The sequence below is a fragment of the Mixophyes fleayi genome, chromosome 1, assembly GCF_038048845.1.
Source record: "Mixophyes fleayi isolate aMixFle1 chromosome 1, aMixFle1.hap1, whole genome shotgun sequence".
Classification (NCBI taxonomy): Eukaryota; Metazoa; Chordata; class Amphibia; order Anura; family Limnodynastidae; genus Mixophyes; species Mixophyes fleayi.
Window position 1 is genome coordinate 207,066,660 of NC_134402.1, and position 18,051 is coordinate 207,084,710.

The following is an 18,051-nucleotide window of genomic DNA, read 5'->3' on the forward strand; positions in this document are numbered from 1 at the left end:
CCGAAACTGAATGACGTACTGGGCCACAGAGTGTGATCCTTAGCGTAGTCGGAGAATGCTGGAAGCCGCAGAGACAATGCGGCCAGGTTTATCGAAAATTTTGCGGAACGTGGAAATGAAGAGTGCACTATCCTCCAATAGGGGGTCATTTCTCTCCCACAGAGGGGAGGCCCACGCAAGAGCCTGTCCGGAAAACAGAGAAATGAGGTAGGCAATCTTGGCACGGTGAGTGGCAAAATGGTGAGGTTGAAGCTCGAAATGGAGAGAGCACTGATTCAAAAAACCTCTACACGTCTTGGGATCTCCATCATATTTTGAGGGAGTAGGCAGGTGTAGCCTGGAAGCAGTAGACACCTGGGATGGCACTGGGGAAGGAGAAGGCGCTTGAGATTCAACAGTCGCTGAAACAGTTTGTAGAGGAACTCCTCAGGTGGCCAGAGTCTGGAAACACTGGAACTGATGTTGCTGCCGAACATCCTGTTGTTCTACCCGAGTGATCAGATGCTGCAGCATCTCCTTAGCTGTTGGTTCCAATCCTGGGTCTGTCATGGCCTGATCTTACTGTCACGGGCACTAGGAGTTGCTTACCCGAGTTTCACAGATGGAACTCTGCTAGAGAGCCGGGGTTATGGCACGCACCTCAAAGCAGGCAGGTGAATGATTGGAGCGACACAACAGCAGGAGAGTAGAGATAGTCTGAGGAAGTCAGCGACTTGCAGCTATGGTTAGAGGAAAGTCAGCGACTTGGAGCAGTGAACTGGAGGCTGAAGATAATGTAGACACGAGGAGTGGACGTGGATAGGTGATGGTAGGTAGAGGAGGAGTCAGTGGTCTGCGTACAGCAAGTTGTACCACTGTAGTGATGGGAAGAATAGTACTGGTGCAGGTAGGTAGCAGGGTAGTCGGTGGTCTGCATTCAGCAAGTTGTACCACCGCTATGGTGAGGAGTCTGGTCCAGGTGTAGGTAGGTAATAGGAGAGTCAGTGGTCTGCGTATAGCAAGTTGTACCACCGCTGTGATAGGAGGATTTGTCCAGGTGCGGGTAGGTAGCAGGGAAGTCAGTGGTGCGTGCAGCAAGTTGTACCACTGCTGTGAGAAGGAATGAGGACTTGTCCAGGTGCAGGAGAGTGAAGTTGAAAGGCAACCTGTGGCTGTATGGAAACAGCGCGAGTAGAGCAATGTCTTGTGAGGCAGAGATGGAAGGCACAATGAATAGTCTGTATGGAGAAGATGCCTTGCAGGGAGGAGAAGCTGGTCACAGCAGATATGCACAATAACGCTAAGTAGTAGCGTGAGGAGATATCGTAGCTTGAGTGACAGCTTGTCCTAAATGAAGCAATGCAGTAACACAGTCTATATGGGTACTTGTACCCTGTGCAGCAAACAACAATGGATACAACTGGTATGCGAGCAATAGTCAATAGTCAGTAGATCATACCCAGTTGTGTAGATCCGGAATAAGCTGAGAAGTGAAGCGTTGTAGCGGTATGGGAACCGCCGCTGAGTTGAGCAGGGGGCAGCGTGGAAGCTGAAGCACGAGTAGAGCTGGAAGCAGTTTGGAAACTGTACACACGAGTAGAGCTGGAAGCAGTTTGGAAACTGTACACACGAGTAGAGCTGGAAGCAGTTTGGAAACTGCACACAGGAGTAGAGCTGGAAGCAGTTTGGAAACTGCACACAGGAGTAGAGCTGGAAGCAGTTTGGAAACTGCACACACCTATAGAAGTTCACTGGGAGTGAGACTTCAAGATCAGGCAACTACCTAAGGCTGCAGGTGCCTTAAGTAGGGAAGGGTGATTGATCCATCAATCACATTAGTGGTCAGGTGTAGTTGTTAAAGGGACCTGCGCATGCCCAGTGCAACAGGATGGCGGACGGCCGCGGTTCCACACAGGTGTGAGCAGGAAAGATGGAGAACCACGTACCAGAGTGGAGGCACTCACACTCCGGTGAGTGACACCCAGGTATTTTATGTGGGAAGGGTGCCATTGGAATGGGAATGCCTGTTGTGGTCCTTCAACCACGGAGCAGGCATGGATAATTTCAAGGCCATTGATTTCGAGTAATTGATTTTAAAACTTGATAGGGAACCGAAACGCTGGAATTCTTTGAACAAATTGGGTATTGATATGACCGGGTTAGTTACCATGAGGAGGAGATCATCTGCGAAAATAGCTAATTTATAGTCCATCTTCCCCACTTGTACTCCTGATATATCAGGATTGGCTCTTATGGACCTGGCCAGTGCTTTCATACAGAGCAAAGAAATGAGCTGGAATTGGGGTCAACCTTGCCTGGTGTCATTACCAATCAAGACTGGTTGAGAGAGTGGCCCATTAATTTTAATACGAGCTATGGTGTGCGGTAGAGTGCCATAATTTGGTGCATATACAAAGGGCACAGACCCATGTTGGATAGCATACACCACAGGAACGACCAATCAATGCGATCGAAAGCCCCTTCTGTGTCCATGGATAATAGCATGGATGGGGTATTGGAATACAGTGAACCAGATCGATAACCTTAGCCATGTTGTCCCTTGCCTTTCGGCCTAGGACAAAGCCCACTTGGTCCGTATGAATTAATCCTGGGAGTATGAGTTTCAAACGATTTGCAATGAACTTTGCATATAATTTAAGGTCCACATTGAGTAAGGATATCGGCCTGTAACTCGTACACTGAGATGGATCTTTACCTTCTTTGGGTAGCAGCATTGTATGGTCTTCTAGTGTTTGTGTGGATAAGGACGGTGCCGGCCTTCAACTCAGCATTGAAGGCCGGCACCGTCAGGGGGTTAAGCTTATGTTTAAGGGTCTTATAATATAAGATAGAAATACCTTCTGGGCCAGGGATTTTGCCCGAGGGGGTTGATTGAATTGCGTCCGACCGTTTGTGAAGGGTTCCTCCAGCATGGCTACGTCTTCATTTGAGAGAGTGGGGAGACCGACCTCTTGAAAATAGGAAGAAATCGAGGGGGCTCCTGCTATCCAGGTCTGCCCAGGGAACCTTGCCTGAAATATTATAGAGTCGGGAATAGAAGGCATGGAAAGGTGCTGCTATGTCAGAAGTAATATGACATTTTTTTACCCTCCTTATTCTTAACCATTGCTATGGAGGTTTTGGCTCTTTGGGATCGTAATGCCTTTGCCAACATGGACCCGGGTTTATTACCCCATTGGAAGTACCAGCTGCGCCTTACCTTCCCATGGAAATACCCTCTGTTCCTGGGAGCTCTATTGGATGTATCGAGTTCAGGGTGCAGAGACCAGTTGAGAGTGCCTTCTACCACCAGCACAACCTCCCCCAGTGTGACGACCTTCTCCAAGACCATTTCCAAGGATGCAGGTTGACCCTGGTTCCAAGTATTGACAAAAGTATAAGTGGTGTCATACAATTTGCTTTTAACCATGAGAGCTCTTCCCACTACAAGTGTAATCCTCAGCAGGACAGAGAGAGTGTTTTTTAGTGAAAGTATTGCCACTCCAAGAGTTTTACCTGTGCTATTGTTGCTAAAGTACAAGCTAGGATAGTTTTGGTCCCCTTGTTTTAAGTGTGTCTCCTGAACAAAGTCAACATTGGCACCCTCTTTATGGAATTCGCGCAAGGCGCATGACCGTCTTTTTGACAGGTTCAAACCCTTAGCATTGACCGAGATTACCTTAAGGCTATCCGTCATGAGGACAGGCCATCAGTAGAGTTCGCTATGCTGGAATCAACAAAGATATACCATACAAGAAATATATCCCAGAGACCACAAATCTAGGATTAGGAGAGGGATAAGGGGGAAAAGAGGAAAGCAGAAGAGAAAGGGAAAGACATAGAGATTACAGTATACATCAAGCATCGCATAACAATTACCACCCCAAGGAAAGAGGAGGGTCCTAGCCACTCCCTTTTTTTTTGTAAAAATGTACTGTGGTGGGGGTCAATAGGTGTTGGTGACCAAGGCAACCTCTGAAGCTAGAGATGAACATGTTGTCCAATAAGGACAAGCCTCCATTCTAAGTATACACATAGAAGTAGGCCACGGTACTAGGGCCATCTGGTGAAGGCCCAACTAACACAAACAGGCAAGGGCATAAACTACTGGATCCCCGGGGGAGATAAAACAACGGCTGTCGCGTAAGAGCATAAAGGAGTGTATGCCTGTAACAACTTTCAGAGTAGAAACTGAACTGCAATGAACACTTTATAAACATATTTTAAGTAACCAGAAAATATCAACTGTCCCTTAGTCTTGAAACTGGAGTAGGCCATCTCTGGTCCATCTTATTGAACCTGCAGTGTGAAGAAAAAAAAGGTGAGGGAGGAGAGGCGGCATACAAAAACACTAAAAAACAACAGAATTTAGCATCAACTAAATGCATCGGGGAGGCAGTGTTCAGGTAAGGAGCAGGATGCCCAAGGGACATTATTTACTGAAGTATAGAAACAATCAGTTCAGGTCTCAGAATCTCCCGTAGGGGATTGTTGTTGCTTGGCTGATTTCATTGACTTCCCGGCCACTTGCCATGACTTGGTTGTCGCAGGGCGAAGTCTTTCGGAGTAGTCCTGCCACTCTGGAAGCTGGACAGTTGGAATGTCTAAATCATTGCAGAAAGAGGCTAGGTCAGCTAGGAAATGCACCAACTCAGTCCTCCCATTGAGAGTGACCTGGAGGCCGACCGGAAAGTTCCACCTATATTTAATGTTCCGGTTGCAGAGAGCATCTGTCAGTGGGTTGAGCATTCTACATAATTTTAAGGCATGCCAAGAAAGGTCCTGTAAAATTTGTATTTTCTTGCCATCAAAGTCCATTCCCTCCAAGCTCATTTTGGATGATTGCCTCCTTTTGTATGTAATAATGGAACCTGCAAATGACGTCCCATTGACAGTCAGATTGGGTGCCCGTGGTTTTAGGGCCCTCAGTTCTCTGTCGAAGTGAATGTGTTCTTGTGGGTCTTGGTCCCATTTCTCACAAAAAAATATTCAACGAGTTACTGGGCCAAGTCCTAGAGCGCGATGGCTTCGGGAATGCCGTGGATCCTCAGGTTATTTCTACGACCCCTATTGTTTAGGTCGTCCACCCTGGTGTGGAGCATTTGGAATTCTTGCGCCTGTCATTCCAGGGCTTCCTGAAGTCTGTCTTGTCGGTCCTCAGATTCCTACCTGTGTCCTTCCAGGATGGACAGTCTGGAGGCCAACTGGACAAAATCAGACTGAAGATAAGCTACCTCCTTACGTATTGTCTCATGAAGTCTTGTTTCCAGTAACTGGAAGCCCTTTTTCGTCGGAAGCTCATCCTTTGTAGGAATTGATTTTATAAGATGGAAAATAGCGCTGAGGTCCTGACCGCTTGAAGGAGTCAGGTCGGAGGTTGCCATGTCTACAGGTGAGGATATATCAGAAGCTGGAGAGCTAAGGGCAGAGGCCACTTGTAGATCCCCGGAGGCAGTGGAAGGTGTGGAAATCTTTATGAATTGTCTGAGATCAGAGCTTTTTGGAATATCTGTAGGCTTCCCAGTGTTACGTTTAGCAGGGCCTCTCCTGTCCTTGCTCATGACTGTCAGGAATGGTACTGTAATCATTCAGAATAAGGTACGTCTTGGATTACATATTTGGAGTGAAGTTCAATGTTACCCTTGGTCACATCCACCTGCAAAGAGGCCTAGGGAGCCATGAGGCCGGGGCAACGGCCTATCTCTCAATCACATAACAGACAGTCTGCTGAGACATAAGAAATCTACAACACACATAAGGTGGCTGCAATTACATGGGTTAAGGCTGACAGTATTCATGTGCGCCACTGGATGATACTGTGAAGGAGGAAGGTCTGCCAGTTACTGAACAGACAACAGAACAATAAGCAGCACAAATATGAGTATAAATGTAAGGCAATAGTGCTTGTAGTGGAAAAGCTTGTAGTGCTGACTGTCTCCACTAGGTGGTGCTGTTAGCTCATGAAGTCAGATCCACTCGTAGTTCACAGGTAAGTGGAAAATGGAGAACTTCACCGAGTGGTGGACTGTGTGGCAAATATAAACTGGATCTTGTCCATATGTGGTCTCCTGTAGGATTACAGTTGCACTCAAACTGTGAGCAAAATATATCCCAATATTCTGCTCCTTTGTTGATTATGCAAGCAGGTGTCAACTGACAGCAATGGATCTTGTCCACCTAACAGTAGAATAATATCCTCTGGTTTATGTGAGGTTCAGTAGAGATCCCTGCGATCTGTTAGGGTTTACAGTCGGTGTGGGTGACAGGAAGAGCCGCAGACTGAGAGCATTTTCGGGTTCTCCGCTGGAAGAGAAGAAGTTATGGCTGCCCAGGCACTTTCGGTTTTCATGCGGGGAAAGAGGTGCTTTATTTGGAGAGCCGTTTTAGTGGTGTCACCAAGTGTGGCTCTTAGTGTTTCTTTGGACCCAGCTTTGGAGAAAGGAGCGATCCGAGGTGCAGCTGTGACATGTGGATGCCGGAGTTTTCACCACAAACCAGCGCAGCTTCGGCCCTTTTCTAAGCTAGCAGAACCGTTTGTCTTCATAGAGAGGCTGTAACTTACTCTCACAAATCTTAATATTCCAGGCAGGAAATCCTGGATAACGGAGAAGTATGATATTAATGTGAACATCTGCTTTAAATTGCAAATGACATAGTAATTGAAAAAAATAAAAAATAAATATATGTGCATGTGTCAAACTGATATAATTTCTGAATATACTGCACATGTTTGTTTGTTTGTTTTTTGTTTTATTTTTTTTTCAGGACACTGTGTCTGTACACAGACCAAGTTTTTATGCTGAACGTTTCTTCAAATTCATGACTAATACGGTGTTCCGCAAGACATCCTGTGAGTAGCCACTGTTGGCAAGTCAAGCAGTCTGAGAGATGGTCTACATAAACAAGGTTGTAGTTGGAAACTTCAGCCCATTTTAGGATAAATCAGGATGGCATTTTAAAACACTAAAGTGGGGTGGAGGTAGACTCTAAATGGGGGAAGTGGGACATACACTGAATGGTGAAATCCACAGTGGGAGATGAGACCTGAAGAGGAAGGGTTGCAAAGACAAGGATACAGAGGATAGAGACCATAACACAGATGAGGTCATAGCTGAGGGAGTCGCAACATCCTAGTACATGTATTAATTGCAGTTTAATGACACTGTGTTGTTTGTTTTTACATAATTTCTGTACAGTATATATTTTCTTGCATTCAGCATGGAATGAATTTCCACACTTGGTACAAGTTTGCTATATCCGTATACACTAAAATTGGTAATATAAAATATATATTACCATTGCAGAAGTTGTTTGGACTTCCTCAGAAATGTCAATGGTCACATTTTTTAATAGAATTAATGGTCACCTATTAAGAATCCACTGAACAGTTCTAGCAGTCTGACTTTTAATGTGACTTAAGCATTTTTTTATTTATATTAATTTACTTGTTTAGTAGCTTGTTAGGTTAATTAACTGCATTCATCCCTCATGCTGCCAATGGCTTTATTTATGTACTTATTTAGCTGCGAATTCTCACTGTTTGCTTTGACTTCCCTACACATAATAAACCCGAAGATGTAATTGATAGAGACAAGAAGCTTCTCTGGTACATTGGAAAAAATCCCATTGACTTCTCTGTTACTGGCTCTTTCTTGTATGACCTGGAACATGTTATTTTCTGGCAGCCAGCGATCGAGAGTCTGATGAGGCAAACCACATCCCAAGTAGTGTAAATAGATTGCTGAACACCCCTGTGACTGAAGTGGGTAAAAAGTGGTTTATACTTTAATAGGAATATATCTAAAGAGATACTGATTTTGAAGTTAAGGTGCCAACATTCTTGCACTAAAAAATGTGTTTGGATTGAGAACACCTTTAAAATATATAAAAATATTTATATTTCCCTATCAGACTCTATTGCAGCCTTTGAATATGGGGTTAGTCCTTTAGTCAGCTGAGAAAAGAAAGTAAAAAAAAAAAAAGTTGACAACCCTGGGCAGGTTTTTTTCTTTACTCTAGGATTGGCTTACCTTGTTCCCAGAAAGGATCCACAAAGTTCCAGTGTCACTTCCTGCAGAGGGCACTTTCTTTACAACTGTGTAGTAGAAGTGGTCACCGGCTTAACGTCAAAGCGCCTGGCGGGGAGAACTAGTGCGCTCCGCCGGGGTGGACCCAGGGGGGGTGTGGCAGGGCCGGGCGCTCCTCGCGGTGCCGAGGGCGCCCGCCCGGGCTCCGGCCGTTTCGGGTGCCTGGGGGTCGGGGCGGGTCCGGGCAGACTCTGCTGCGGGGAGCGGCGTCCGGCCTCTCCCCGGCGCCGGAGAGGGGGACGCGCCTCGAGCGGCCGCCCTTACGGGTGCCCATTTGGCGCATCTCTCGCTGGATTTCTGCCATTCCGACGGCCAGCTCCTCCATTTGCTTCTTGAGCGTTTGTACTGGTTCCAGGTCAGACGTCAAAATAGAAAATCAGCAAGGACAAGACCTATCTACTAAATGGATTTCTACACTGCTGCATTGCTTGTCTTGGACAAGCGGAGCCAGCACCTAAAAAGTCAAAGGACACTCATGGTTTGTAAATGGTGTTTTATTCTTATATTGTCTATGACAGAATGGACGCCAGCCCCCTGAAGTCTGAGTTATTTTTAGTATCAGGATGCACTATGTTTCCCCAAACATGGATTTGAATGCAATTTATACTTAACAAGATTTACACTTATATGTGATATCCTAAAACTTGCTGTGATTTCCTGCATCCTGTTTTAAAGACAGAGTAAGTCTAATTAAACCTTCCTGTGCCTTCAGGTGTGTTGGACACTCACACATCAAAAGGTCTAATTAACATAAGATCAACATGGGGTCCTTTCTTCAGACAGTTGCAAAATACACATTTTCTCCCCTGGTATATACATTATAAATAAATACATTTCCTCCACTCTATTGCTAGCTTGGGAATTCCCTAAGAAAAGTTACAACCCCAAGCAAGACGTTTCCATACAAAACACTTCCCAATGTAACACGATAAGTCCATTTGCAATTATATACATTGGTGCCTACACCACTAATTGAATTACATTTTTACAATAAATTATTTCTACATGATCCAGCCACACTCCTCCCCCCCTTGTCATTGCATTCAACCAGTGTGCCTTGTTCCCAGGATTGATCTCTGGTCCCGCAGTCTCTTGAAGTTATCAGAGGTGACTCGAAGGATCCGTCTCTCTTCCTGCCCAGACAGTCCTTCCGCATTGCTGTGAGCCTCTCCTTGCTGTGAATTATGTCAAATTCATAAATTTGAAGTACAAGGCTGCAGCGCAACAGTTGGCCATTTTCCCCTGAGGTATGTTGCTGCCACTTTAAAGGATTATGATCAGTCACCACAGTAAAATGTTGTCCATACAAATAAGGTTTTTTCACTGCTCAAACAATGGCCAATCACTCCTTTTTAATTGTGGCATACCCCACCTCCCGGTTCAGCAGTTTTCTGCTGAAATAGGCCACAGGGTGCTCCTGTCCATCTAGCCCCACCTGGCTTAGTACTGCTTCCAGTCCATACTGTGACACATCAGTTAGCGCCCAATTATGACAAGGACTTTATTGTGCAAACAGCACTGGAGCACGAACCAGGGCTTCCTTTTTATGACTGGAATGCCAGCTCACAAGTGGGTGTCCAGTCAACTACTTTGGGGAGTTTGTTCTTTGTGAGATCTGTCAGGGGCTTTGCTACAGTACTAAAGTCTGGGATGAAGCGTATATAGTACCCTTTGGTCCCTACGAAGGTCAGTACTTGTCTTTGGGACGTGGACTGGGGCCAGTCTCGGATTGCCTCTACCTTAGCTGGTTCTGGCTTAATCCCACCTTCCCCCACACAGGTACTGCACCTCTGACATCCCCATTTAACACTTGTCTGCACTGATGGTCAGACCTGCCCACTGAATCTTCTCTAACACTTGCCCTACATGTTTCAGATGGTCTTCGCAGGATAATGAAAATGGCAATGTCATCCAAGTAAGTCTGAGCAAAGCCTGTACACTCTTCCAGCAGGTGATCAACCACACGCTGGAAGGTGGCTGGCACATTCTTCATCCCAAATGGCATTGACAGGCCAAATCGAATGATGAATGCCGACCATTCTTGAGCCTCGAGGGGTCAGCGGTATCTGCCAATACCCCTTTGTCAGGAATAGGACCCTTTAGCTACTCCCTGATTTCATATTTTATCATATATTCCAACTGTCATACAATAGATCACCTCTATTTTGTCAGAAAACTGCTCCTGAACACCTTTATTCTCACAAACCGCTCTCTGCGCACTTATGACTTGGAAGTTTACTATAAGGGAACACACAGGATTCCAGCCTAAACCTCACACTCTCTTTCAGGCTATAGATTTTGCTAGTCCCTTTCCCAACAAAGATGCACGCTTCACACCTCTCAACAACTGCCACCAGCTACGTATAAGGCCCGTAGCAAACCTATGACTTAATCACCCAATTGCACACACTCTGTGCTCTGGTAGCTAAACAGTTAACCCTTCACACACAGGTTTCCAAAGAGTTAATCCAGCCAAGCAATCTGTCTCTTCTAAACAGGCAATGGATTTGTTTAGAGCAATAAGGACAGAACTATTACATTGGTAGATTTAATATACAAAAGGTACAATGCTTACAGATAATAAAAAGCAATCAGATAAAGATTTGACATACAAATAAAAAATTGCAAACGTATAATCTGTAGGCAGAAAAGATGAACAGTCCCTCAATTAGTTTGATCCCCAAGAAACTGACAATTTGTCCCTTCACAAAACAGGTTTTTAAGTCAAATGAAATGGGACGGCATTCACATGGGCAACGTTAATGCTAATAGGGGGGCAGGGATGTCCCCTGGGTGTCACTATAATTTGCTCAGAAATATTCCAAAAGTTTTGACCTTTGGTAACTCTCCACAGCTATATCCCAGAGACATAACTCCCCCTTCCATAAACCGGCCATAATCTCCCACTCATTTAAATACCAAACATGATGGCATTATAACAATGGGACATACCTTTCCCCAAACTATGTGATGATAGTTTTTCCCTGATACAGCTAGTACCTGTAATTCATAACTGTGACAGGATGGACCGCCTATGCCACCCTGTCTGTTGTTGCTAAGGAACCGGCTGGGCTTACTTTGCCACCGTTCCCTTTCGTTATCCAAAAAGCGCCCTCTTACCGCAGTAGGAGGGGCTTAAGCTGCTACCACCAGTTTTCTGCTCAAATAGGTCACAGGGTGCTCCTGCCCATCAGGCCCCACCTGGCTAAGTACTGCTCCCAGTCCATAAGGTGATGCATCAGTTCGCACAATAAAGTCCTTGTCATAATTAGGCGCCAACAGTACTGGAGCACGACCTTCCCTTAATGACTGAAATGCCAGCTCACAAGCGGGTGTCCAGTCAACTATTTTGGGGAGTTTATTCTTATTGAGATCTGTCAGGGGCTGCGCTACAATACTAAAGTCTGGGACAGAACATCTGTAGTCCCCTGCATTCGTTAAGAATGTTAGTACATGTAACTGGATCGTGGGCTGGGGCCAGGCTCGGATTGTCTCTACCTTACCTGGTCCTGACCTAACCCTTCCTCCCTCCAAACGATTACCCAGGTACTGTACCTCTGACATCCCCATCTGGCACTTCTCTGCCCTAACAGTCAAGCATGCCCACCCCCTCTTCCCTCACACCACCCGTATTTGCTCTAGATTATCTTCCCAAATCTTACTGAAATTGGAAATGCCCTCTAGGTAACCCTGAACTATGGCTAACTCATCTACAGAAGCATTAGTACAGGGCAATGGGTAGGTGTCAGACACGGGCACAGGTAGGGGGACCTACTATATCCACTGCCACTTGCTGAAAAGGTTCCCCAATTATTGGTAAGGACCTGAGGGGAGCACGAACACTGGAGCACCCGAGACGCTGACACACATCACAGAACTTACAGTAGGCCAGGACGTCATCAGACACTCCAGGCCAGAAAAAGTTGTGTCAGGCGCTTCAGTATTTGGTCTCTGCCCTGATGTCCCTCCATAGGGATTTTATAAGCAACTGATATTCGTTGCGCACAAAAGCTCTGTGGTACCACCAGTTGAACTTGTTCCCAGAATGGTCTATCCCCGTCTACCTTCCTAGCTACACATACAACAACCCTTTACGCCAGGTCACATGCCCTACCTCCATAGCTGGAAGGCTGCCGCCAGCCTGGCGCCTCATGCCTTCCAGGGAGGGATCAGAGAGCTGCGCTGCCCTGAACTCTTCCCTGCAGTCCTCACTATCGTCTAGGTCAGAATACGCTGCAGGGGGGGGTCTATCCTGGGGTGACCAGGGTCAGTTAAAGTGGGGTCAGTCAAAGGGGTGTCACTGCGGTCATCTTTACTCACCGCTGGCGCTGGCATACTGCTAGAGACAGGTGAATCACCGGGCCCCCCCACCAGATCAGGTTGGCAAGAGACAGCATCCTCTGCGTAGCTAGGGGACGTAGTCTTTCCAGAGGCAAAGGGCTGGCTGTTTCCTGAAGAAATAGCAGATGTGGTCTTTTCCTCTGGGCTGGCTGAAACGGTGGTTGCAGGTGATGACTGTTGTCTAGCAGCTGTGGTCTTTTCCTCTGGGCTGGGATGTGCAGGTGTAGATCCTGAAGACTGTAGCTTAGCAGCTTGGCTCTGGGTAAGAGTGTTCAGAAATGCAGTCACAATTCCACCCCCAACATCATTGCCCAAAATCACATCGGTTGGGAGGCCATCCATAACAGCAACATCTCGCAACTCTCGGCCATCTCCCCAGTCCAGAAACACCCTTGCTACATGCACTTCCTTCACTAGTCCATCTGCCACAGTAACTTTGGCACTGCGATTCTGCAATATTGCAGCAGGATCAATAAGATGGGGATTCACAACAGTAATTGAGGCCCCTGAGTCTCTGTCCTTTACCCTGCAGGGGTCCCACTTGGACCGGCTGCAAGTTCCTCCACATATTTTTAGGGGGTCTTTTAAACACACAGGTGACTCTCTCCGCTGAGTCACCTTCAGACACGCCACACTACATTGGGCTGGCAGGGGTGGAAACGGTCTCTAGTCGCTCACCTTCACCAGTTAAGCAAGTTAATCGGGCCCCAGGACTCGGATTAGGGGCACGAGTCTGGGGTGCTGGGGCTGTGGGACAGTCCCCATCCTTAAATTACCGATTTTCCCGCAGCTGTTACACTTTCTCTCCAGCCTGGACTCCGGTGGTCTCTGATAACTCCCAGGGACAGGATGGGGCGGTGGCTGGCGAATGGTACCTGAAGGGCTATGTACTTGCTTTTGGGGGTGAGTAGAAGAGGGGTTTCCCCCTGATTGTACAGTCCTTTGGGGTTGGCTGTTAAACTGGCGCTTCTGCCAGTGTGGCCTCACTACCACATATTGATCCGCTAGCTGTGCGGCTGTTTCCAGGGTGTCTGGCTTCCGGTCCAGCACCCATTCTTTCACCTCCAGTGCACACTGTCGGTGAAACTGCTCTTGGCACATCAAGTCTATTACCTCATCCACGGTCTGGGCACCTGCCCCACGCACTCACTTCCTGACAAACTCCCGCAGCAGGTTGACAAACTCCTCATGAGTGGCGTGTAAATCCTTTGTAAAGTCCTGGAACTTTAAACGATAGGTCTCTGGGGTAATAGTGTACCGTTTAAGGAGTGCCCTTTTCACTACATCATAGTCCGCACAGTTCTCTGTGGGCACCCCATGGTAGGCCTCCACTGCACGTCCTTGCAGTGTGGGCACCAGATACTTAACCCATTCCTCTCTGGGTACAGCGTGTAGCCTGCAGGTCCTTTCAAATACCTGCAGGTGTTCATCAATATTCCCAACATAGTCCTCAAATTTAGGGCAAGGTAAGGATAACCTGTGCCGGCTCAGCTGCAGATGCGTTGTCCCCTAAGGCTGCCAGCTGGATCTTTAGTCCGGCAGCCCTGCGCTCATCATATGATAGAGGGGCTGGTTGTATGGGAGATGTTTGCTGGGTAGAGGTCTCTGCAGGCTGTTGATAAGGGGTTTCTGCTGTCTGGACGTCTGGGGTACCATGCTGGCGGTGCCATTCCCTCAGCGCCTCTCTTATCTCCGCCCTGTTTGGCGAATGTCTGATGTCAATGCCCTTGGCACTGCACAAAGTCTCGAGATCCGCCCTGGACACGTTGGTGTAATCAGACATCCTGTGCGTTCTCCTGGCTGCAGTTATTCGTTTCATGAATAACTCGGCTCTCCTGACTGGTTCACGAAAAGCCGCCTGCGGTTATCCCACCGCTCGCCACCAGAAATCTGTGACAGGATGGACTGCCTATGCCACCCTGTCTGTTGTTGCTAGGAACCGCTGGGCTTACTTTTCCACCGTTCCCTTTCGTTATCCAAAAAGCGCCCTCTTGCTGCAGTAGGAGGGGCTTAAGCTGCTGCCACCATTGGGCTCCTATACCGGCACCCAGAACCGGGTTTCTTCTGCGTAACGGACGCTGCTAGCGTGTCTCCTTGCTGGTGTACCCGGACTGGTACTCCTGACCTCTTACTATGGATCAGGGATGCTGTAGACGGATCCCCCCTGGCCTATCACACTAACCAGGGCTGCAGGTAGCAGGCAGGGCGATGGTACTGGGAACACTTGGGTCCAAACCGCAGGCACAGCCGGAGAACGGATTAGATTTTAGGGTCTAATCTGTAGATCACAGGAAACTGCAATATTGAAGATGTTGTCAGGCAGGTCTTTGAAGCAGAGTGATGTTTTATTGCTTAAGTGTCCTGACAAGGACAGTCCCACTGATTTAGGGTATCAGTGGTCAGGTCAGATGGAGTCAGAAGAATGATACATTTCAGTGTACAATTCAGAGCATTTATACCTTTCAGACATATGCTATTTTTAGCATCAGGATATACTCTATTTATACAAACATAAATTTACATACATTGCAAAGCCACTAGTATTTATACTTTAGCTTTATAATTCTTAAAAACCTTGCTGTGATTTCCTGCACCTTTTGAGATACAGGAAATGTGGCAGCACATTTTAAATTAAACCTTCCTGTCTCCAAGTTAAACCTCACACATCAAAATATGTAATTAACACATGGCCTTTCATCAGACCGTTTGGAATTCATATTCACACAGAACAACAAAAGGGACTCACAACAAGACAGTTTCCCAAACCACAATACACCAAAGGCTTGGTAAACACAGGCTCATTGTGTCAGATATATGCATCAGAAATTGGCATATCCTTTAGCAAGGTTAGATAAGAGACAAATTTCTTCCCTGGTCTCAGAAATAACGATTACCTATCTCACAATATAAACAATATAAAAAAATAAGTGCAAATGCAATTACATAAATAAGTGCGCTGTGCTATTCGCTTTAAATACATTTTTACCAAAAGTTATTTAACAGTGATCCAGTCACAATTACCCTAGTCTGATTTCTGCTTTTCAGTATGAAGAGGCGCACAGATTTCCCAAAATATTAAATTTGAAGACATTCTCTTTGAAGTTCATTTTTTTTTATACCTGTATAGGCAGCCTTCAAATGCTGTCTTTGTCTGCAACATTCTCACCTAGCAAATGGCTCTCTCTATTTTACACCTAGTGCTTCTTTTGTGTTTACACTACCTCTTGAAAGGAAGTCAGTTAGGAAGTGGAATACAGGATCAAAACAATGGAGGTCTAGGATCTGCATATCTTAAGCGAGTCTGCTCAACCTAATTACCTCCTACTGGGCTAATTGACCAAATGTTTTAAAAAGAAAACAAACATTTATCTGATTTAAAAACCCTGTTCACTTCTATGTCTCAATGCAATATTTTATTTGGGCTCTGACATTTAATATTCTATTTCATCATATCAGATTTATGCTCTCATTCTGACACCCTTGGCCAAGTCAAAGGTGGAAATATACTTTGCTCCAGTTAACTCGTCTAACAGTGTCAATTCAGTGCAGGGGATAGGCATCAGACACGGTCACCTCATTCAACTGGCAGTAGAGTAAGCAAAACCACATTGTCTTGTCCTTTTTGGGATCTAATACAATGGAGGACCCCCATGGACTTTGCGATGGCTGGACCACACCCCAAGCATTTCCTGTACCTCCTTGTATGTATTTTTCTTGGCTTCTGGTGAGACCCGATAAGCGGGTTGCCTAACTTTATTATGCTCACCAGTGTCCACATTGTGCATCATCAAGGAAGTCCATCCGGGCTTCCTCTACACCACCTTCAGATAGTGGATCACTTCCTGGTTCCTCAGTCGGTAAGCTGCAAACCGCTGCTGCCGACTCCACACGCTCGTGGTATGCCTTCAACATATTTACGCGGTAGGTCCACTGCTGCCTACCTTCGCTATCAAATGACACAACGTAAGTGATGTTTCTTAGGCATTTTAAGACTGTGTACGGTTCAGCCCAGGCAGCCTGGAGCTTGTTCTGGTGTTTGGTCATCAGAACAAGGACCTTCTGCCCTACCGCAAACACTCTGGCACACACGCCCTGATCATACCAAGTCTTCTGTTTTGCCTGCGCTTCTGCTAGGTTAGCCTGCAGGAGCCCCTTGAGATACTCTAACCGATCTCTGAGCTTCAACACATATTCCACCACAGAGACATTCTGGGTCTGTTGATCCCCTTCCTAAGACTCCCGCAACAGGTCCACGGATTCTGCGGACATATAGCAGTTTAAAGGGGGAGAATAAGGTAGACTCCTGCAGCACCTCCCGATAAGCAAACAGGAGGTGTGACTGGTAGCGTTCCCCGTCCCTCCCCTCCGACATTACAAATGCCCATAGCTTGTGCTTCAGAGTGACATTGAACCGCTCGCACAGCCCGTTAGTCTGGGGATGGTAGGGTGCATTATGGAGTCACCACACTACGCACTTTGCCCAGATCACTGGACCAGTTCACTCATGATCTGTGTCCCTTAATTGGTTAGAATCTCACTAGGGAACCCTACTCTGCTAAATACTCCTAGCAGCGCGTCCGCTACCTTTTCCGCAGTTATGAAGGTCAGATCTACATCCTCTGGATATCGGGTAGCGTAGTCCACCACAGTGAGTATGTATCTCCTCTCTGATCTACTGGGCACAGGAGGGGACCTACTATGTCATTTGCCACTCACTGTAAAGGTTCCCCAACTATTGGCAAGGACCTGAGGGGAGCACGAGCACTGTGGTGGCCTGCGACGCTAACACATCACAGGACTTACAGTAGGCCCGGGCTTAATCCGACATTCCCAGCCAGACAAAAGTTCTGTGTCAGGTGCTTCATTGTTCGGTCTCTTCCCTGGTGTCCCGCCATAGGGACTTCATGGGCAACTGACATCAGTTCCACGCGAAATCCCTGTGGTACCACCATTTGAACTTTTTCTTGGACTGTTCTATCCCCATCTACCTTTCTAGCTACACGGTACAGCAACCAATTTCGCTAGATCAAACTCCCCACTTCCATCGCCAGAAGGCTGCTGCCAGCCTGGCACTTCATGCCTTCCAGTGAGGTATCGGAGAACTGAGCTGTCCTGAACCATGCCATGCTGGCATCACTATAGTCTAAGTCAGGACTCACTGCAGTGGGCTCTATGTTGTGATTACTAGGGTCAATTCAAATTGGGGTCTGTCAAAGGGAGAGTCACTGTAGTCAGCTATACTCACCGCTGAATCTGGCATACTGCTAGGGACAGGAGCATCACCGGGCACCCCCACAAGATCAGTTTGGCAAGACACCACATCCTCTGCATTGTTAGTGGACGTAGTCTTTCCACAGCCAAAGGGCTGGCTGTTTCCTGAAGAAATAACAGATGAGGGCCTTTCCTCTTGGCTGGCTGAAGCTATGGTTGCTGGTGATGGCTGTTGTCTAGCAGCAGTGGTCTTTTGCTCTTGGCTTGGTTGTGCAGTTCACAATTCCACCCGCAACATCGCTGCCCAAGATCACATCAGTGGGGAGGCCATCCATAACGGCAACATCTCGCAACTCTTGGCCATCTCCCCAGTCTAGATGCACTCTTGCGACAGGCACTTCCTTCTCCAGTCCATCTGCCACAGTAACTTTGA

The 18,051-nt window shown here is 46.9% G+C and overlaps 1 protein-coding gene across 3 annotated transcripts in view; it reads left to right on the top strand.

The window, feature by feature from the left end:
• The window catches only part of PIP5K1C (phosphatidylinositol-4-phosphate 5-kinase type 1 gamma), a 238,503-nt gene that overhangs the window by 205,639 nt on the left and 14,813 nt on the right, over nucleotides 1-18,051 (top strand). For 2 of the 3 annotated variants that reach the window (XM_075204822.1, XM_075204823.1), the window contains one exon: nucleotides 6,745-6,829. The exons of the other annotated variant lie outside the window; for it this stretch is intronic. In XM_075204822.1, coding sequence (XP_075060923.1) covers nucleotides 6,745-6,829 — 85 coding nt within the window. The remainder of the gene's footprint in view (nucleotides 1-6,744; nucleotides 6,830-18,051) is intronic. 3 annotated transcript variants of the gene reach the window in all.